We start from the raw sequence: 22,451 nt of genomic DNA on the forward strand, positions 1-22,451 counted from the left end.
AAACCCCCATGCCCCTTCGCATGTTACTTTTGCTAAAGAGCCCCTGCGGTTTTTAATAATAGAACCCGCAGTCAAAAGCGTATTCCAGGGAATACGTGTTCTCATTTTGGAAAACGTATTTTTCAGTTTACAGATTCAAATAGAAGTTCCAGTTAATTACAGTTTTGCCACTGCCTTTAATTGCTCATAACTTCTTCGTTTTAACTCCAAATTGATCCGTTCAAGTTGCGTTAGATTCGTCTTTTCGAGATCTATCTGTTCATATAATTTTCCATCATGTTTTTGAACTTTAAAATTCGAGTTTATATTTAATCTATTTCTTTAATAGGAAAACTTGCTTTAATCATAACTTCCTCGTTATAGCTCCGTTTTTCATGATCTTCGCATCTGTGTGATCATAGCAACATGTAGAATAGTTTTATAAACTTTTCAAAACTATTTGTCTCTATTGGTGTACTGTTCTAATTAAATCTATTTGTTTGCCTCGTGTATGATTGCTCGGATGATTGTATGTTGCTGCTTGGTGTTGTTGATCGAGTATAGACGGTGAGGTTTTCGTTGGTGATCAAGAGTTCATCTACGACCAGCAAGACCAGTAGGATCTTCAGGAGCCCTTTGATCAAGGCAAGTATAGCTAAGGACCTTCCTTGTTGTCATATTCATGAGATGCACTAAAATTCATTTGCATGTGTCCACTTTGTTATCCTATGTAGGAAATCCTAGAATTTGATGTTGAATACCTTGAAACCTGGATTTATGCATTTGGGTAGTGTTATGCTAGCGCTAAACAATAACCATGATCTTGATACTTGACTGATAATTGAGCTTTAAACAATTTAAGATGACTTGTTAGCAATGACAGGAGGGTTTAATTCCCTCTCCTCAAGGACTTGTTTGTAAGTGATCATCCGGGACTTATAGTACAGCCGTGAGGGCTACATGGCTCTGGCTTTAGTTGCTTGGGAGACCTCTTCTAGCTGGCTTAGAGGATACTGCGAGTCGGGTATAGGACAGCCTCTGTCCTGTTGTGCCTTGCTATGGAAGCGGCCTTTTATTTTATTTTTTTGGAAGGGGGGTTCCTATATTCGATGACCCTGCGGCCCTTCCCGGTTAGATGAACTTCTAAGTAGCTTTATGTGGTTTTCGGTGTCTGGACGTAATTAACCCATGCACTTGTAAAACCATACTCACAGTGAAAGTGTACACCTCTGCGCAGAGTTGATAAACTGGTATACTAGCTGTGCTCACGGTCACGAGCGGCCAAGAGATTCTTACACCATAAATGAGCTCTTGTTTAATTGTGCTTAACTAAGTTGTCCTTAAGCTAATTGTTGTCTTAGTATAATGATCATGTGTTATGGGAATTATGGTACTACCTTGTTGCTAATAAATGCTAAACTTGATCATACACATAAAAGCTACTTGCAGTTCAACCAGTGTCAGCTATTTGAGCCTCATGAACCTTTAGTTATCTTGTTAAGTACGACATGTACTTATGCCTTGCTTTATCTTTTATATTGGAAAATCCCGGATGGGTAACAGATCAAGATTGGATTGAAGATTATCGTGATGAGTATTAGGCTTGGTGTTCACCAGTTGACGTCCCTGCTGGAGCTTCCGCAAGAGAGATATCTTAGTAGTTATTATATTTATGTTTGAGACTATGTGTTGAATATTTATTCGCTATGTAATAAACAATGTGTTGGTACAATTCATAATTTGTCCACTTATGTGTGCGACCGTTCCTAGGGTGCACATAAGACTTTTATACATCCTCTTTTGTTCTTAAAACTGGGTGTGACACTCAAGAGGCTATTTGGCACCGGAAGTATTTCTTTGTTGTTTCAGGGTGAAGGTTCATTTTATGCTATAAGAAGGAATTTGTCTTAAGGTGGAGTTTGTTGAGCTATGATCCAAATTTAAGCTTGGGCCGAAGCGAAGCGCATTAGCGTTAAGAGGGACTACACCATCTATTAGTTCCGTATTGCTAATAGACGAGGGTGTGGGGTTTTTCCTATCTATATATACTTCATGTAAGCCGTCGTCTTGGAATAAGAAAAGTTGTAAATCCCCGACGTTTGTAACCTCACCCGATATAGTGAAGATTTGTTGGCTGGTGCCCGTGGTTTTTTTCCTTCCACCTTGGGAGGGTTTTCCACGTTAAAATTTCATGTCCCCTGTGCTTGATCTACTGTTCTTCGTCGTTTATATTGCCTATCGTTTATAACACAGTAGAGGTGGAGGCACCATTCCTAGGTTGGTTCTCCTTACCCCTACTTTGTTGCAAATTGTTCTTCCTCTTAATAAACTTCCCCTTCCTTTTTTCTTTATTGAGCTGGCTATAGGGCAGACTTCAGACTCAGATTCCTCGGTCTGACAGCCATCAATATTGTTTTCAGAAAAGGGAGGAACCTCCTCCAATTCAACATTAACTTCAGTAACAGTAGAATCCACAGGGTTGTTTAAAGCTGCTCTTGCTATTTCTAAGTCTCTTAGCATATCAATGTTATCAAAAGATAGCTCAGCCTGGTCTATGCCCATTTGTACAGCAATATCAATCAAATTACTATCAGCTAGAACTGCAAAGGAGTTCTTAGAAAGAGAGATAATACCTTCATCTTTGTCTTTTCCAATCTCCTCCACCGCTTCCCCTCCTTGTTGCAGCTTTTCTGCTCCTGGTCCCTTCCTCTTTTGCTCTGTCTGACCTTTTGCCACTCCTTAACAGCAAGCTTCTCCTGTTTGTTGTTATCCCCTGGACCTTTTTGGTTCTGCACCATGTGAACCATCATGTTATCAATCAGCTTGTTCGCTTGTTGGTTTCAGCCAGGGCTTATCAGCCAGCCAACAGTGTTTTCCTCTCACAACAAACTAGCACCAGCCGGGCTTATCAGCCCAGAAACCAACCAGCGAACAGGCTCAATATTCTCATCTTCATGTTGAATCTTCTGAGTCCCAATAGCTTCTTCTTCATGAGTTAATTCATCCCAGTTGATTTGAGTATTCCCTTCTTCATTGGTGCTTTTACCCTCAACTTCTTCTTGGTTTGAAACTGCAATTGGTGGTTCCTGAGTACCAGTTGCTGGACTCAGAGAGACTGCTCTTTCTGTCTCTATTTCTTTCTCATTAGCTTCAATCACAGGCAACAGCTCCTTTATGCTACTAGATTGCCCCAATTCGCAACATTTGAACCCTGTTCCAGTTGGGCAAAAATCATGATTTTGGATAGCTCTTTTGGCTTCAATTGCAGCCAAAGAATCAAATGTTCCCCCATACATATTTGTTCCATATTCATTGATTGCAAATGATTTCCCTTCAGTGAAAGCCATGCATGTCAACTTCCTGATCTCAACAGAGTCCAAACTTCCAAAAGATAGACTTTCTGCCCCAGGCATACACAGATCCCCTATGTTTAGGCCTTCATCTTCACTATCTTCAGTGTCATTTATATTCTCTTGCACTGTTTCCTTCATATTATAATTTCTGACTCCTTGCACAGCTTCACTGACTTTCTTCCCTTTGCTGTTGTTACCATAGTTACTTGGTCCTGCTTCAGCATCATTTGTTTGAGGATTTTCACCCAGTTTTGGCTTCTTTGGGGATGGCCCTTCATCATTAGATTTCTCTCCAGCAATTCTTATCCACTTATTCCCTGCTGGCACACTTTAGGTCATCTCTCATCTCATGGCAGAATCCGTCATTACTTTCTTCCTAATGATTGTAGGCACACCATAACACACAGGAGATGCACCTATCAGAAGTCGAAGCCTGAAAGCCCGCCTAGCGTCACTTAGATATGAAGCTATTCGCCTCTGCCTGCAGCTGCAGCACCTGATACTATCATTTATTTGTTGTTGCTTCTTTCCTTGTGTGCCTTGTCGTCTTGCTCTACCTTTTTCCTCGGAAGCTATACTCATGGACTCAAATTCCTTTGTTCGCTGGCAACATTTTGAACAATTGTTGCCATCTAGAGAATTGCCATGCAACCACGAATTGAGCAAAGCTTTACTAAACCGATCAATATCCTTATCTGAAACATCCCAGATATTCGCAACGATAGCAGGGGAACCAGCAAATAAATATGATAACGGAGCCCCTCGAGGAGCATAACTCCCTTTGCATTGAAGTGTTCCACTGCTACATCCCATAAGAAGAGCAGCTGCACAGTTATCTATCTTCTCGATTTCCTTACTAGAAATATACTGAGTTCCTGCATCAATTTACAGGTTAGTTAGATCACAGAGTCGTTATGTTGATTCAACCAGCCATTGTTGTCATCGTGCATTGCATAAGGAGTATATGAACAATACACACTTAGGGCTTGTTTGGATGCACTCGTATCCATCTCAATCCATGTGTGTTGCAGTGAATTATGGTGGAAATTAGTTAATTTTCCACCTCAATCCAACCCCAACAAGGCCAAACAAGGCCATAGGAATCACTTGTGCTGGTCCATATTCATCAATAGTTGCATAAAAGACTGGTCCTCAATGACATTAGACACTTAAAAAGAAGTTCTTGACTCTAGCACAAGCAGAATAGCAGATTGTTCCCAGTTATGTCTGCCAGTATGCTAGTTGCAGCCAGCATGTCATATAACCCAAAGCCGCAATCTAAACAGTCTAGTTTTGTTATGGACTGGGCCTGGGGCCATGGGTTCAGCAGCTCAAGGCAAAGCAACAGCCGCACATCAATGCAACAGATTAGATGTGCCAGGCAAGGAAACATGTGAAGATTAGATTAGTATTGATTGGTCAGATAAGGTCATATAGTTGAATCTGTTAGCTATGTTTTTAGGAGCCAGCCTATAAAAGAAAGGCATATGGCAAGCTCTAGGATTAAGGAAGAAGAAACCTAAAAGCAATCAGAACCTCCAGAGGGATGACACCTAGCAGTTTCTTCTTGCTATCCCATCTACCTAAGTCAGTCTCAATCCTTATCAAGTTTAGTCCATGATGATGGAAGATTTTTTTTTAAAAAAAAAAGCTGGGCTCAGGGAATTTAACCTAAAAGAACTTCACCTAGGGCTATGCTGGTGCTAGTAGATTAGTGATGTAGCCTACACTATCACACAGTTAAAAAAGTTAGTTGTGATGCATCAAACTGCCAAAAGGGAGGGTTATACATCAATTCTAAACAACTAAGATAAACCATCAGCTACACTTACAACTAATAAGGGAATGAAACTTCAAACAACTAGGAACAATTACCAAGGCAAATGCCCAACAAAATTTAAACATACCACTTCCATGCCCAAAGTACAGGAAAAGGTCATGATTTTTCAAGGCCAAGACCAGCTCGTCAGCCTTTGGAGAATTTCCAACCAATCCCTGCACAACATCATTACATTGTTTGTAGTTATGATAGCATAATGTAAATTTACCTTCTAACATGCAAATGAAAAGGAAAATGGATCCTTGACAAGGACAATGAAAACACATTAAAGCTTATTACTATGTTGCCATTGGTAATCGGTATTTTCCTTTTACATCTTTTAATTGGCATTTTACTAGCGTGGGTGGCTTCCAATGGCACCAAAAATTACTTATCCCCATGCAATGATTTGGATCACTATCCTCATGACCTCACTTTAAGGCAAAAGGATTGGAGAGAAAACCCAATGCATTCTTCATTGATCTAGTGGTACATATAGGTACAGGCAGCATATACAGCTATGGAAAGAATCAGTATACAAATATGTACTTTCTGTACGTAGAGTGCAGAATCATTCCTCCAATTAAGGCTATAATTAGCTTAACAATGACATGCAATAAATTTCGTAGGATACACTGATACAGTTCCTATGATTAAATTCACTTCTGATTGATGTTGAACTGATGATACAGTGACGTGGAAAATACACCTAAAACTATGAGTAAACATATTCTTAACAAAAGTTACTACTAACCACTTCTTCTTTTTCGAGATGTACTACTAACCACTTCTATACACCATACACATATTTACTTTATAAGAAACTTATATTACATTTCAAACTTTTATTTTGAACAAAACTTCTGCATTTCAAACTCTCATCTAAGCATCCAGTAAAGGAAATTTTGACAAGAGAGATAATTAGTTTGGAGAACGAAGCCAATTTTCTAATATGATTACCAATTAAGTTTTGACAAGCCATGTGTTTACCTTCCACTCGTAGTTTCTGAATAACTGAACAAATTCTTCTTGTGTGCTGCTCAGGTCACCGCTAGGATTCAACAGATAATATGTATTGAAAGGATCGATGACAGGAAAAGGAGGAACTTCAGAACTGCCATCTTTGTAGTCATTATTGATTCGAGATAATGCTAAAAAGATGCTACCCATTGATGGCATGCGATAAATTTCTTGATTCCTTAGTACAGGCAGGTTCTCCCAAGGAAGCATCTGCAGTTAATAATTGAAGCAGGTGAGGTCACTGGAGATGTAGTAAGGCTATACTATGCTTCATTCAAGGATGTTACTGACATAACAGTGCTAAATAAACAGCGCAGTAAATCCCAGAGTGCAAAGCAATAAGTTAGCAATTGCCTAGCAGCACTAGGTGCTAATTTGACTGGGAAATGTAAGGTGCCAATTTGACTGGGACATTTACAGTGCAAAATGTAGACATCCAAATAGACCACCTCACAGCGTCTACTGTCTAGTTATCTACCGGATAGCACCAGAGGAAACTGAAATGGACAAAGTGAGGCTAGCGACAAATAATATATAACAGCATTCATGATATTCACCCTTACCACTTTACCAGCAAAATATGCTGTCAAATAACAATTCCATCCAGATTTCTAGACTTATAATGCAGATGAAAAGTATCAAGAACATGTAAAATTATTAAATCACATAGGAAATAACTAACAAGCTATTTTGTTGCTCACCTGAACATTGACATCAAGAACTAAAATAACTGGATCTCTATCAGCTGGCTGAGGCAACTCATATACTGCATGTGGAATTAAACGTTTGAGTGTCTCCATAGCTCTGTCATCCATTTGGCAGGAAGAGAAAGCTCTAAGTCTATCTTTCCCACAGCACCCTCCCCTTCCAAAGTAACCTTTATACAAAATGAGTTGGAGAAAACATTCTTGTACTTCATCCACTGACACAGAACCACCAAGGATAGCCTTGATGAGCACTGGATTGACTTCAAATTTGAATTTTTTATCCAGATCAGTGATAATACTTGATGAGGCAGACACAATGTGTTCATCAGATAATCGATGGCCCAACAGAAGGCATTTCCAGGGTCCAAACCAAGAATCTTCAATGTTTCTGTTCGAAAGAATGAAAATGATATCAGGAAAAGAAACATTATCTTGTGTTGACACCACCAAATTCCAACAACTGAACCAATTTAAACTTTGATATGCATAGGTAATCAGTAATCTTACCTCAGTGTGTTAGCAAGGTAATTGTTGAGCCTCATTCTATGCGACCACCACCTGACATGATCTGCATTTACATCATTAATAGTAAGGGTTGCACTGGAGAGGGACATAAAATTCTCCTCAAGTATATTTCTGAAAACTGGAGCCACATAGTCTGTAATTCCATAGCCCCAAGGGCACTGCCACTTCTTATCTAAAACTCTCGTTGGATTGCCCAAATCTTTGATGCAGGAATCTTCAAACTGCATTTCTGTTAACCAATAATAAGTAAAAAAAAGATCCAAGATTAGATTTAGTTATGGCTGCATGCAATCACAATATGTAATCCACACACCTGAAATAACATCCACTGGAAGAAGCAACGTAGTAGGTTCATTTGTTGAATCAAACCTTGAAAGCAACATCCAAGCAGGAAAAAACGGAGGATGGCAAAGGAATTTCAAAAGGGCATTAACATAATCGCCTCCAAGCATACTAATGCACAGAATTGGTACGTCAGGAAGTTTTTGGAAGAATTCTGTCATATGTTTCTCAATATGTTCTATGTCCCTTGATGACAACCTGATAAAGAAATATAGATTTTACTACACATTCGCAGATGCAATATGATCACAAGTTCAGTTGCTACATAAAATTCTAAACCTGAGAAATTTCAAAACATCGTCATCCGTCTCATTTCTGAAATCTTCATAGGTGCCCTGAAAATGTGAGGAGATATGAATAAAAGATACAGAATACGGAACTGTTCTAACCCAGCTCTTAACTTGCTAAGATACAAACCTCCGGAACCTTTTCCTCGGACAATGCTTGTAAGCTAGAAAAGTAATGACGATTGAGATAAGCTCCCACAGAAACTTGATGGAAATATGTGGCCCAGTGATTCAAAGAAAGAGAATCTTTATGAGAACCCAAAGGCAGTTGAATTGAGGAATCTGTAGTTGATAGTAAGAATATGCACACAAGTAACTGGCAAACCTGCAATGGGCAATTCGGATTTTAAGACAGAAGCCACAAGCAGTATAGCAAGAATATATCTAATGATTAAAGAAAACGGTAGCCTTACTGTTATAAAAAATAGACTAAGTAATATCCACTAAGCATTATAAGTAGTCCACAGTACAATTGCACAAGATAACATGACATAACAAACCTCCTGAACAAGTGAGGGGCTCTCTCTGGATAGAACAAAAGCTTTGAGCAACCAGTGAACAACATCAACCATTTTTACACTAGAGAAGATACAGCAGATGTCCCTGCAGAAAAGTACGATGAAACAAAATAAAATTAAGCAAGTATCATGAATTGCTACAACCAGAATATCATATATGCATATGTTGCATTGCATAACAGGAACTTGATGAAACAAACCTTGGCTGTTCATAAAGGGAGCTTTTTAGCAAGAAGAAGCTCATACTGCATAGAATTTCTGCGCACTCTAAAGGAAGAAAAACACCAATGCTCCTATCCATGATTAGTCCAATTAAATAAGGCCCATAAGTCCTATAGCAATCCTGTGGAAGGGACCTGAAGAACAGCAGTGATATGCACTTCCAATAGACACTATGAACTTCATGATCCCCATTGCTATGAGATCCCAAGGCTCTAGCTGCAAAAAAGGTAAAAACGTAGCTGAACCAACAGATAGCTCGATTACAGGAATTTGATCAAACTTCTTAAACAGCATCACATGCAAGTATCCGACATAACAACAACAACAATAATGTCTCAAGGTACACCTAATCATTAAATATGACAATTATTATGCAAACATTTATCATTTATAACTAATGTCAAGCCAATGATTGCATGTCTCGTCTTCAAGCACACAGAAAGATAAACTAAGAAGAAAGTACCTTTTTTTAATAGAAGTGACACAAGGTAGTGCCGGTGAACACAGTCCAATCTCAGCTGCAAAATATTCTGAATGCACCCCGAATTGAGGGATTTAATGAAAAGGCAGCTCCAGCAACCAAACATATTACATAGGACATCTTTGCTGTGATCAATGCCACCAGGAAAACACACTGCTTCACCGCAAACTAAAGCATCTGCAGCCAATTCATCAGTCCAAGATGTTATTTTTACTATTTAGCTCAGGTAAAACCTTTTCACTTCTCATAAGTGCATTTCGCTTACTAGAGCGAGTTCTAGTCTGTGCAAGAGTCTCTACATTCTGTCCCTTAGCTAAACGTGATGAATTTCTGGATGGCCTCCTAGCTTTAGCATCTAACGGTGGACGTGGCCCAGCTTCAGCATTCCCTGAGTTTTTCCTTTGAACTTGTATTACCGTGCAAACACTACATGGAGATAACGATCCATCCTTTGAAGTTAGGGGTTCTTCCCCCAAATTACAAGCTTCATACTTGCTCGGTATACAGTCTTTGCTGCACACAAGGTAACCTGTTTTATGTCTATCAAAGGACCCGTTACAATATTCCAAGTCAGTGCTATTCAATTTGTCTATTGCAGATTGGTACATGCCTAAAGCATTAGACAAATCAACTGTCATTTGTTTCTGGATTTTTTTTTCCAAATAGACTCCAAGACAGATCACCAACTTGCATGTCAACTGATATCCCCAAAGTCAGACTGCAGAGCTTACATGAAATTGTTGCATCATTTTCCACAAGATCTCGGGCATAATTAAGCTCACTCTCCGCTTCATCCTATAGCTGCCGCTTACAGTATAGTTGAAATGAACAAAAACCAAGGAATGTGAGACAAAAACATTTATTTATCGTATTCGAAAAGGTACCCCTCCCACGAGCGCTCCCGGGGGCGACTCGGGGGAACCTCGTCGGCGCCCCAGGACTTCCCCCTCCTTGCTTCCCCTCCGGCCGCCGTCGCCGTCCACCGGCGTGCGGCGGCGGCGGCCAGCGGCAGCCCGAAAAAAGGTGTCTGTCGTATCCCCTTTCTTCCCCATCCCCTCCCTCCCACCCTTCCACCACCATGCCTATTCCTTTGACTGCTCTGGCGAGCTCAACGGCCGGTGAGCCAGATCCGGCTCCTAGGGGCCAGATCTGTCATCCCCATCACCGGATCTACGGCCTGGAGAGGTGATGCCCCGGGCGGCTGCGGCAGACCTCGTGTGGCCTCCTGGCGTGCGCTAGGCGACCGGGACCTGGGCGGACGCCGTTTGCTGGCTCTGGCCGGCCAGCGGCCGGTCCCTCGTGGCGCACCTTGGCGGCCGGGCTGTGGCCGGCTTCGCCCTGCCCACCGCGACGGCGAACGGCGCCGCTCCCCAGGGTCGCGACTCGTGGCGTTGGCGGCTTCGGAGCGGCCGGCGAGGCGGGGCCCACTCTCTTCTCTCCGGCGGCAGGGCGGGGCCTTGAGCCTGCTAGGGTGCAGTTGGCGGTTGGCCCAGTCGTGACGGCTCCACCTTGGCCGTCGGGCTGGTGCCGGTCGTGTTGTTGCCGCTGCAAGCGCGGGGCGCTCCCTTGGGCGGTCTATCTGGGTGCCCGCTTCCGCACGGGGTCGGCGTGGTGCAGATCGAGCGGGACGACTTCGGCGCCCTAGCTGCCGGCCGGAGTTCACTGCTCGCCGGCCTGGAAGCAACTTGGCACGGTGGCGCCTCCCATCCCCGACCCACGGTGTTGACTACTGTGCTTGGGTGTCATCAGGCGGGTGCCATCAGCTCTGCTGCTAGGGTGTTGCTGGCCGGCGGCATTGGCGCAGCACGCGTCACCGTTCATCCTATGGATGAAAATCCTGCCTGTGCTTCTCCGAACGTTGTTGGCATCCACGGATGTCATCCCCTTCTTGAAGGCTTCGTTTGGGGCACTCTAGCTGCCACAACTCCCTTCCACGCGCGTCGATCGTCGGTGTTGCTGCCTGCCCTGCTGTGCCTATCTGTGCTTCAACTCTATCTTCGCATTGGTTTGTCCTTCGGTGTTTGTTGATGCCGCTGTCGTTCGGTTCTTTGGCGGATGCTTTGCCGTTGTTGCTGTTTGGGTGGATGCTTGGCCACCTCGTCGCTTCGGTCTCCACGCTCATTGATGCAAAGCGTGTGATGGCCCTCATTACGGATGCTTTGCCGTAATGGTCCTTTTTCGGCGGATGCTTGGCCGTTGTGGCCGTTTCTCGTGCGGATGCTTTGCCGCTGCGTGCCTGCTCCCTTGGCTTCCTTGGTGAATGCTGGCTATCGCGGCTACACTACACCTTAGGCTACCAATGTGTTTTTCTCTTCATGTAATAGGCTCAGTCTGTAAGGGTTTGGTGGTGGAGGGCCCCCCTCTCCCGTGCTTTCTTGTTGTATCGTTTGTGCTTGTGGGATTATGCTGGTAATTCTAGGATTACCGGCCAATCCTTTGTAACAAAAAAACTCTGCTTCTGCTTAATGAAATCCGTGCCTGAGGTACGTTCGAGAAAAAAGGAATGTGAGACAGAAGGGACAGACAAGTAAGTTGGGGTAGGCTAGAGTTGAATCCTAACATGAGCCCCTAGTCGGGTTCAGGCACGTCAATAGAACAGAAACACAATTAAAGAATTATGTATACCTAGCAATGATGAAAAACAATACAAAAAAACTGATAAACCATGGAAATAGAATTATATATACATAGAGATGATGTAAAGACAATACAGAAAACTGATAAACCATGGAAATTTGATATCTCTTTTCCTGTCCGTAAGAGAGCTTCTGCTTCAGCACCATTGCCAATCAATTCGTGCATCATAGCAACCTGCCAACATAATGTAGTGAGAATTCATGCATAAGGAAATCACTACTGCCCGTGGCTGTGGTAATAATGTAATATACAACTCCAGCCCCCATTCAATTGGTTCCAGTAGCATATACTTCTATAATCTTTGTTTGTGTTATGCTACACTATCACAATACCTGTAAAGTGCTCTCAAGATAGCACCTAAGGACATTCCATGGAGTAAGGAAAGAATCCCTCATGTCGATTGATCTGATGGAATTTGGCCAAATCTCAACTACTGTTGGGCCACACACTTCAAGAGAAATGTCCTGCCCACAGTGTTGTCTTTCCATATATCCAGATATACCCGAACTGAGTTTGAACTTCTTTTTTAGGAGCTTTTTGCGCAAATGGAGGGCTTCTTTTCCATATGAAAAGGCCTGTAAGAACAAACATTAGATGTGTTTAGTTACATAAAAAACTACAAAATCTAGAGATAGTTCATGTCCACTGAAGATTTTGCACCAATGTTTTGCAGAAATTAAACAACAAAGTTAAATTGTTGAAAGCAAGAGAGCAGTTACCCGGAAAAGTTGTCCACGTGAAAAAACTCTTTCTGACAAGTCATAGTATAAACAGCCAGATAGAAAGGTTGATTGGTCATTTGATGTAACCTGCAAAATAGAATACAATAATTGAGAGAGAATAAGAGATCATGGTTAACAAATTTGATGTAATGCAACCAACAGAACTTACTTCAGATACCAGAGATGAGGCAACTTTGCTGACTTCATCGACACTCGTTTCAAAACTGAACTGCCCTCCAAAGGGATGCTTACATGATTGAGGAATAAATAAGGCACTTGGCAGCATCCTCTGAAGAAACATACAGAGAGAAGGATGGTCTCCTTTGAAACAGTTTATCCAAAATTTAATATCGTGGCAACGTACACCAAGATGCTCTGTGGCAATAGAAAGAAATCGCTCATCCAGTGGAAGATAACAGCATGCATGACTAAGGCGCCCACTGGTGAACAGCAAGGACAAGAGCTTTTCAAGGGGTAATTTTTCTTGCTTCCATAGCATTATCATAACCTTGCACAACTTAAACTGAAGCTCAAAACTATGTTGCTAAAGGAAAGCAATTTCTAATTCAACTTAATAAACTAAAGAAATATCATGGCCCTACCTTCATAGATAACAAATCAACCAGGAAACAAATAAGTGGTACAATAGTTTTTTATGGCTGTTGCAGGACCATATCAGAAGAAGAATGATCAAAAGTCTCCATCTCCAACCATAAGTCAAGTGCTTTCTCAACAGTATCAAATATTACCTATGCAAAATAACAATAATGACACTAAACATAATTAGATAAAGCATAACCATGTTACACTAAACATAGACATGAGAGTGCTGGTATTTCTTATATGAACACTAAAATGGCTAGGATTTGAAGCAGTTACCTCCCCATCAAGTTTGTCTTCCCAAGCGCAATGTGCATACAAGCAGTATGCAATGGCCAACTGATTGTTCGCAATAGTGTTGGCACGAGATGAATCCTAGGCTCCCAGCCCCAGGCGACGGCTCCCCCATCCTATGCCTCTCCCCTTGTCTGCTGTCTCCATGGACTTCGAGCACAAGGATGGGAGGAAGACGACCGGCGGAGAAAACGAAGAAGGGCACGGTGAAGAAGCGAGGTGAGGGCATTTGGGACTTTTTCCAACACAGATTGAGACCGTTAGATGGAAAAATGGACGGAATGGCTTGGGAGGCAAAAAAAAAAAAAAAAAAAAAAAAGTAAAGTGTCATGGCACTAGGGTGTGTTTGAACTTTTTAGTGGCATGTACGCCTGAAACATCTTTCATATTGGTACACAGGGAAAAGGCTCTCGATTGAAGTAGGAGGCGACGAGGCGTGCCTAGCAAGATTGAGAATTGGGCTTTCTAGCTGGGCTTTTTTGAGGATTTAGTGGGCTTTTATTTGAGATCAAGCTTATAGGTTTGCTTTTTCTAATGTGACTCAAAAAAAAACTAATGGTTGAAATATTTTAGGTTTGGATGGAGAAAAAATTGTGATTGGTCCATTCCAGTTTCCTATGGCCTCGGGCTGCCGCCCATCGAGGCGCACCAAGCACCCGCTAGCTCCACCTGACACGATCACCCCTCGCACGTGGACACGAAAAAGAACGTCGTCGACAAGGGACGAGGCCATGTCGATGTTCCTCTGATTTTTGGAACGAGTTTATCTTAAATTTGAAGCGGAATACTCCCTCCGATCTAGTTTATATAACCATAGTCTGATATGACAGAGTTTATTGTTAAATTAACTTATGACGATTCATTTATTTTATCTTATCTTATTTATTTATTTATATTATAAATTTATTATTATTAAATAACTTATATGAATTTAACAATAATATTAAGTTTGTACTAAAATAATTAAAAATTATTGATTAAACTAATGGTCAAGATTGTAAAGTCTAACCTTTAATATATTTGTGTATCTATAAATCGACGGGATCAATTATTTACTTATGGGACGATGACTCTATTGCCCCTAACCAAACCCTACCTCATATTTATTCGCTAGATAGACTTAAACCCTACCTAAAATCAGACCCCTAGTTTGGATTTAGGGCTCTCTTTACATTTCTGAGTCCTATATTTTCGTTCTCCAACTACAACAGCAACCCCTAATACAAGATTGCAAGTCACTTCCATAGTTGTCAATAACACATCACTAGTAGGTTGTTGAAATAATCGCTTGGAATTTGATCTAGGCAAGGGGGTGTTAGAGCATCCCCAAGAGTCTTTCTAAAGCTCGTCCCCTAAATCATCATTTGAAAAGTCATTTGCATAAAAATCGCTTTTTATATCTTTTCACTCTCCAACGGTTTTTCTATATCTTGTTTATACTCTAGAGAGTCATTCTCATTTTTATATATTTGGCTAGCGAAAAAATCTGAAATAGAAGATGACTATATTTGAATAACCAATTAAAGGGTTTGTTGGAGAATATTTTTATCAAAATCTTTATCCTAGTAATTAGGAAGGAATTAGAGTCTCTTAGAGTTGCTGTTACAAAGGCCATGGACTAAATGACATGGTAGTGCCAATGGCCATTAAGCCCATTAGGCAGTAGCTTGTGTTTAGTCATCCTCGGTGTGGCAAGTTTTTGTCTCATTTTTTCCTATAAAAAAATTGGAACAATCTTTTTTCTAATATAAAATCACACCAAAGCTTTTATCGTCCTTTCAAATAACTATATATGGCAATGCCAAGAGTCGACAAGGTAAATCGGCACTCAAATATGTTGTGTGTGGCAGTCTCAATCGCCAGGTCATGACCCACGTTTCCGTTTCCATGTTCCGAAAACATCTACGTTCCAGAAACACGAACGTCGCGTTCCCACGTTATAAAATGATAACCCAAGTTTTCGTTCCTATTTCAGGAAATGATACCCCAAGTTTTCATTCCTGTTCCAGGAACGAGGACGGGAACATGGCTGCTAAGGGCTAAACCATGGACACTAAACAGCAATTGAGAACCGACACGTGAGCCAGACATAAGTATAACATTTTCTGATGACAAAAAAAAGAAACTAAGAATAATAGTCAGGTGAAAAAAAAAAGAGAACATAACAAATAATTGTTGCAAGTTGCAACAGAATACGAATTCTCATGCACAAAACTGAAGTACGAATGCAGCCATTTCAACACTTATACGTCACAGTCCATGTCGCATCCCTGAGTTTTCTTTCATTCCCATTTGCATAAAGTAAATCAACAGTCATAACTCATAAGATGTAACTAAATCCTTTAACGGGTTCCTAGTTATAATCACCACATGCGGCAACAGTTAAATCTTGCAACGGCAATGTTACAGCACAGAATATAGTTCTACTGCACCAAGTATGTTCCTACCATAAAATGCTTGTTCTCTGCATAGCAAACTAAAGAATACAACACAGGTTTCATGTGTAGCTTGTACAGCAAACAAAGGCAGGCTCAGCAGCTGCAATTACACAGTTGTTCTGACGGTGACTTGAGTTCAACCAAATTATGTTCCAATGCCGCTGTTTAGGTGGACAAGGCATGAAAACTGAACTTCTAGGAGACCAGAGGAACTCCTGAGACCCAGAAAAATTGATTAAACTTGTCGCTTATTTTCCATATGGATGATACCTGCTAGAACCCCGAGCACCTGTACTCCCACCACCAGTACCACCAGCAGCTCCACCTGCTCCGCCATAACTGCCGTACCCGCCAGTGCCATAACCACCTGGGGCGCCACCATAGGCGCCACCTCCATATGCACCGCCTCCATAGGCACCCCCTCCATAGGCACCACCACCGTAGGCACCATATGCGCCATATGCACCTCCATACATGGATCCACCATAACCACCGCCAAAACCAGACCCAAAGCCAGCATTGCCTCCATAGCCATACCCTCTACCATAGCCATATCCTACTCCTGCGCCACTATCATATCCATAACCCGCTGCAGCAGATCGATAAGCACCACCATACCCATAACTGCCGCCACCCCCACTGCTGCCACTGCTGGCATTACCAGCTCCACCACCACTACGGTAAGAATTGCGGTAACCTCCACCTCCGTGGCTTGATCTCCCATTACTGCTGTGATCAGATCCATGTTTCTTTGGTTCAGCCTTCTTTATTTCAACCTGCAAACAGAAACCATAAAAAAGTTAACTGACATGACTAAGACATTTAACTGAAACAACAGGAAAACCATTTCAAATTAAACAACAGCAAACACTCTTCTCTGTTAATCAGCACAATCATCTTAGATCAAATTCCAATTCTCTATGAATCGTCAAGAAAATGAGCAATACCATACATTAAATAACCAAAAATAAGGAGGTTAAGATCACAAGGTGTGAGCAATACCAATAAATGTGAATTTAGAAGGGAAAGAAAAACAATGCCTTTTCCCTATAGAAGAGCTATAGGGTTCTATTCGGGATGTCGAAGCACCTATTAGCCAAAATAGTGGTCACATATCAGGACCTAAGTCGTATTCTAGTCTATAATTTCAATACCCACATATGAAATTATGAACATTTCTAAGTCTATTTAGTTTTTTTGTTCTGCTTCACTATTGAGTGAAACATAAGTTTACAACAAAATGAATTTAAAAATCTAACCTGCTTCCCACCAAGATCACGCATTCTCCCCTCTGATATGACCCTTTCAACAGAATCTTCACTTTCAAAAGTGACAAAACCAAACCCTCTAGAACGCCCAGTGCTATGATCTAGCATTATCTGATGTTCAGCCACCTTACCATACGATGAAAAGTGATCCTTCAACTCATCTGAAATTTTGTACCTTCTCAGTATCATAAACAAATTGAGTTCAAGATTTCTTTGTTGATAGCAAACGCCTACCTTCAGTAAGAGATGGTGGTAGCCCACCGATGAAGATCTTTCTTGTCTTAGGGCCGTCTTTGGTGGTCATCTCTTCCCTCGGGACTGTCCTCTTGACTTCAACCTGCATAAACCAAAGTTGATAGGGGTCGAGAGAAGCTAAATGTCAACTAAATTGCAGAGGTTTGCAGAGCTGCAAACTGAGGTCCCTGTTACGGCCGATCTAAATTAGATGTCCTACCGTTCTGCCATCTATAACGTGATCATCCTCCAAAACCTTGTCTATAACAGATGGATCAGAAAATGTAACAAATCCAAATCCACGAGGCATCTTAGTATGCTTGTCCTTCATAATTACAGAATCAGTTATTGCCCCATACTTCTCAAAATGCTTGGAGAATGATTCTACATACAAACAAATAAACCATACAGATTTGTCAATTTGGAAAAAAGAACAGAATCACAAAAAGTAGCAAACCAAGATTGGAGATGGACGAAAAAAACATTTCACATAAGAGCAAACCTAGAAACATCATTCGAGAAACCAATCAACAAATGCAAATCGAAAGGTAAACTACATCACAGATGACGTGCCCTTCTTTTATTAAGCAGAAACCTATGGAATTTCTTGCATAACCCATACTGTTGTATGTATTGGGGCAAGAGAACATATGAATTTGAAAGGAGCTCATGATTATGTGCAAGCTATCTCATTACTTGTCAGTACTTGTATCTTAGATTAGTTAATTCAGGCAACATATCTAAGCATTATGCACTTAACTACATACATAACAGAAATATTAATTTTACAATTTACTATGCACTGTGGGACAAACGACTCATTAATAGAACAAAAACCGAGTAACAGGCGTTGGAAAAGATGTAACAGCTTTCCTTACTGGTGTATCCTTTACTCAAATATCAAGTGTGTTATAAATCAATACAAACTACAAATGCAGTACAATGAGTAAAAGCAAATATGGGCATGATGCAGGAATTCACAATTTTTACTGTATCCCACTTATATATTGAAAAAATGTTTAAAGGCTAAGCACCAAAAATATGCTCAGCAGCACAAAACATGCAAAGAAACATGTATCTATAAAGTGCATCATCAATCATGCACATATTTTTTTATGACTAGTCACCCAGGTATATCATTCATATGTCCTATTCCAGTTAGAAGTTACAAAAATTCACAAACTTGATTAAAAACATGGGAACATAGTTGAATCCATGAGACAATAACGGCAGCAAGTCAACCAATCAAATAACAAATAATGCCACGGGCAAGAAAAATATGCAAGAAAACACATGAATAACATTAAGCCATTATAGCAAAAAAAAAAAAAAACACAGGCAAACAAGGAAAACAGCCTCAGCGTAGTAACCTGTCGGACATGTAACAGAAGCATGCTAACAGAAACACTACTTTCCGCAACAACAAAAGCCATATCAACCCTTTATGACAACCTGCTGCGCAGATAGTTCGTGTTTCCACATTTTCACATGAATAACATTAAGCCATTATAGCAAAAAAAACACAGGCAAACAGGGAAAACAGCCTCAGCGTAGTAACCCGTCGGACATGTAACGGAAACATGATAACAGAAACACTACTTTCCGCAACAACAAAAGCCATATCAACCCTTTATGACAACCTGCTGCGCAGATAGTTCGTGTTTCCACATTTTTATTTTAGCATTCAAAACATCTATAGAACCAGACTAGACAAATCGCACTCGGGGAGCACCTTTATTTTAGCATTCAAAACATCTAAAGAACCGAACTAGACAAATCAAATTCCAGGCGCACCCAATCCAGTAAATAACATATAAATTTTACCTTCAGTTGTCTCCCAAGCGACGCCTCCGACAAAAATCTTCCTGCAAAAAGCAAAAGTATTAGCTCTCCTCCTGGCTCACATCCTTAATATTCAGAAGCCCTAGGGCCCAGATCGCTCACCCCGACGAGTCGCCGCCCGCCCCCCGCCCATCCTCTCCGCCAGCATCGCCGTACCCAGAGGCCCCATCCCGGCCTCCCCGCCTCCCGGGGTGCCCCTCCTCCTCGTCGACCTCCCCCTCGTCGTACCCGTTCAACGCGTGCTGGTTGTCCTCCGGGTACCCCGCCATGCCGCAAACTTCCGCGCAACCGCCGCCTGAGATCGAAACAACGGAATCTGAGCAAGCACGCAGAAACCCTAGCTCGAGCCTTGGAAGAGGGCGCGGGGGGAAGGCGGATTACCTCGGATTCGCAGTAATCAGAAGGTGGGGTTCGGGGCCTGAGCAAACCCTAGCGGCGCTGCTGCGGGTGCGGGTGCGGGTGCGGGTGCGGGTTTAGATGGCGAGGTGGGATTGCAGGAGGAAGGAGACGAGAGAGAGACGGAGGCGGCGGCGGCGAGGTGCGGTTTGAGTCCAACGCGCAGGCGGCTCCGGGCATTTATATGAGCCGTGCGCGACGGTGCGGGTTAGAGACACGGAGAGGGTTTGGGGTTCTGGACGAAGTTACTAGAAAGTCTTGACCCAGGACAAATTTCTACAAATCACTTGCGTTTGGATGCCGTGCTTTCAAGAAACTTTGATGTCGTGCTTTCAAGAAACTTTATTAGTTTAAAAAAGCAAAAGATGTGTAAAACTATGGTTTAGAAAAGATTTAGAGTGGAGTTTGAAAAACTAATAAACTACAATTTTAAGTAATATGTACTATATGGTTTTTTAAAACTATAACGTTTATTCCATCCAAACACTTCATCTTGTTTCATAACCAAAGTATTTTACAAAACTATACAGTGTAGATTAGGTAGCAAAATTAAGGGGTTGTTTGGTTCTTGAAACTTTATCTAGCCCCATCATTGGTTTGGGTGGATTAATGACACACAATAAAATGACTAATATGTTGACAAAGTATTTGAGCAGGTTTTAAGTATATGAAATGAAGTATTTGATGAATGGCGACCCCCAAATTTATTTGAGATGAGTTGTGGCAAATGAAGTTTCATTGAAGATGTGAATTCTTTATATTCTGAATTTTGAGTATAGAAAAATATTGTACTATTAAGGGATTTCAAAGTCATTATCTTGCATGTATCTCCATGCTCAGAGAGAGGCTAACAGGCCCTTTGGATATACTAAAAAGTGTTAGAGAAAATTTTCTGAGCTAACTTGTTTCTACAAACCGAGATATTTTTCTGGATGTCTGGTATCTATACCTACTAATAAAGAGGCAAAATTTCCGACCATTTTTTTCATCCATCCATTTTTTTTTTGTCCACCTCTCCCAAACTACCGGTAGTCGAGAGTTTCTTCCGTTTAGACTTATATGACCCCAAATAGTAAGGACAAATAGACCTCTCTTGTACGTCGAGCTTTTAGGTAACCTGTACAGGAATCCTAATCCGAATTCAAATAGATTCAATTCCTCATATCTTAACCTAATCCAAATATAAAATCTCTGTCCGTATGGGTATTTTTTCCCTTTTATGTTTTCCTATTCCTAATCTAAATAATAAAATCTCTGTCTGTACGGGTATTTTTTTTTTCCTTTTGTATGTTTTCCATCGTCCGCTGTTAGGTGTCCGTTTCTGTTTTTCTTGGGTGGCAGCCGCAGCTCAGCCATTTATTATTTTCTGGTTTCCCAGTTTTCTTCCTTGTTTCCTATTTTTTTATTTCTTTTCTGGTATTTTCTGATTTTTTCTTATAAAAGCTAAAAAAATATCTAATTTATCTATACCTACTTCTGGAAGTTCATTTAGGTTGATTATGATATGTTAATAGATTGAATAGATTTCTAACTCAATTCGGTCACGTTAGCAGAATAATAAGAATAGAAATTAGGCAATCCCTTGTCCATACTAATAGAATAAAAAAAAGGGCTCCAAATCAAAACCAAATGGACACCACGTAGGCAGCCATGACTAAGCATATATATAATCAAATCAAACAAGTCAAACAAGTGAGATAATTACACATGTGAATCTTATCATAGACCGGACAACATCAAAGTCGACGGTACGGTGCCAGAGGGGCCGCCAGAGGTGCAGGAGACGGCGGCGCCTGGGCTTCGGGACCGATCAATCTGCGTGATGCACGTCTTGTCGCTCGCCTTAAGTAGCTCTAGGCCTCCAGCTCCACCGTCGAGTCCTCCAGCGAGCGACCAGGGAGGCGGTGCTGCATCTCGAGCTCGTTGATCTCCGTCATGAATGTCGGTAATGACACCTGCACGGCTGCACGGTCCGCTCGACGATGCCCATGACCTCTGCACGGAGCTGCGGCTGTGAGCGATTCGGATCCATGAACAGGAACACTGAACACCAGCAGCGCAAGGATAAGGCGGTTTTGCTTTGGTTTCTTTTCTTGACCAGATTCCGGTTTGACTTGTCATGATCGAGTTGATGAGAGTAGTCACGGTACTATTCTATACGCGATACGAATAGCATTAGATGGACGATGATTTCGGCAACGGTCAGAAGATTAATTCAGAGGTCACATCATCTATATTCCCTAGATTGGGGATCAAGAGGTAATGAAAAATCAAATTTTCGTTATTTCCACATATGGTTAATGAGAGTATAAGATAATTTCTTCTTTAGATTCCCTTTCTGATTGGCCTTTGAGCTGGTAGCAATGGAGCAGTACGGATATTTCAGTTTGCAGATGGCTATTATACATGATTAGCTAGGTTATTAGGTTTCACAGTTTATCTGCAGTCCGAAAAAAAAATCATTGATGCATAAAAAGTGATTTCATTTTTTATTTCCCCTCAGCCATGGAACAGTACGGATACTATAATTACAAATGAAATGTTATAAATGATTAGGTCTAAGTAATCTTGAAGTGCTCGATGATCGTGGATCATATAGTTCGTAAAGGATCTTGACACGGAGATATTTTAGGTTGCTTGGTGCTAGAGTTTGCTATGCCTAATCTTAAGCAAACCGTGGCTACCATAAAAATATCCAATTTCGAACCACTTAAAAGCGGATTCTTGGTTACAGAATGTGACAATCGTGCCAAACGCGCTGTGATTG

At 41.3% G+C, this 22,451-nt stretch overlaps 1 protein-coding gene and 1 pseudogene across 1 annotated transcript; both read right to left on the reverse strand.

Annotated features, from left to right (window-relative positions):
- Positions 1–783: 783 nt before the first annotated feature.
- Positions 784–14,239, reverse strand: LOC136465370 (separase-like; annotated as a pseudogene).
- A 1,517-nt stretch (positions 14,240–15,756) lies between these two features.
- Positions 15,757–19,842, reverse strand: LOC136466890 (uncharacterized). The gene is made up of 7 exons (XM_066465403.1): positions 19,670–19,842; positions 19,391–19,583; positions 19,271–19,311; positions 17,667–17,830; positions 17,447–17,549; positions 17,204–17,373; positions 15,757–16,720 (listed from the first exon to the last, which is right to left on the reverse strand). Exons 2-7 carry the CDS (start codon positions 19,555–19,557, stop codon positions 16,193–16,195), a joined length of 1,173 nt encoding a protein of 390 aa, XP_066321500.1. The 5' UTR covers positions 19,558–19,583; positions 19,670–19,842; the 3' UTR covers positions 15,757–16,192.
- Positions 19,843–22,451: the final 2,609 nt, after the last annotated feature.

Source organism: Miscanthus floridulus, chromosome 7, assembly GCF_019320115.1.
Source record: "Miscanthus floridulus cultivar M001 chromosome 7, ASM1932011v1, whole genome shotgun sequence".
NCBI classification, from domain to species: domain Eukaryota; kingdom Viridiplantae; phylum Streptophyta; class Magnoliopsida; order Poales; family Poaceae; genus Miscanthus; species Miscanthus floridulus.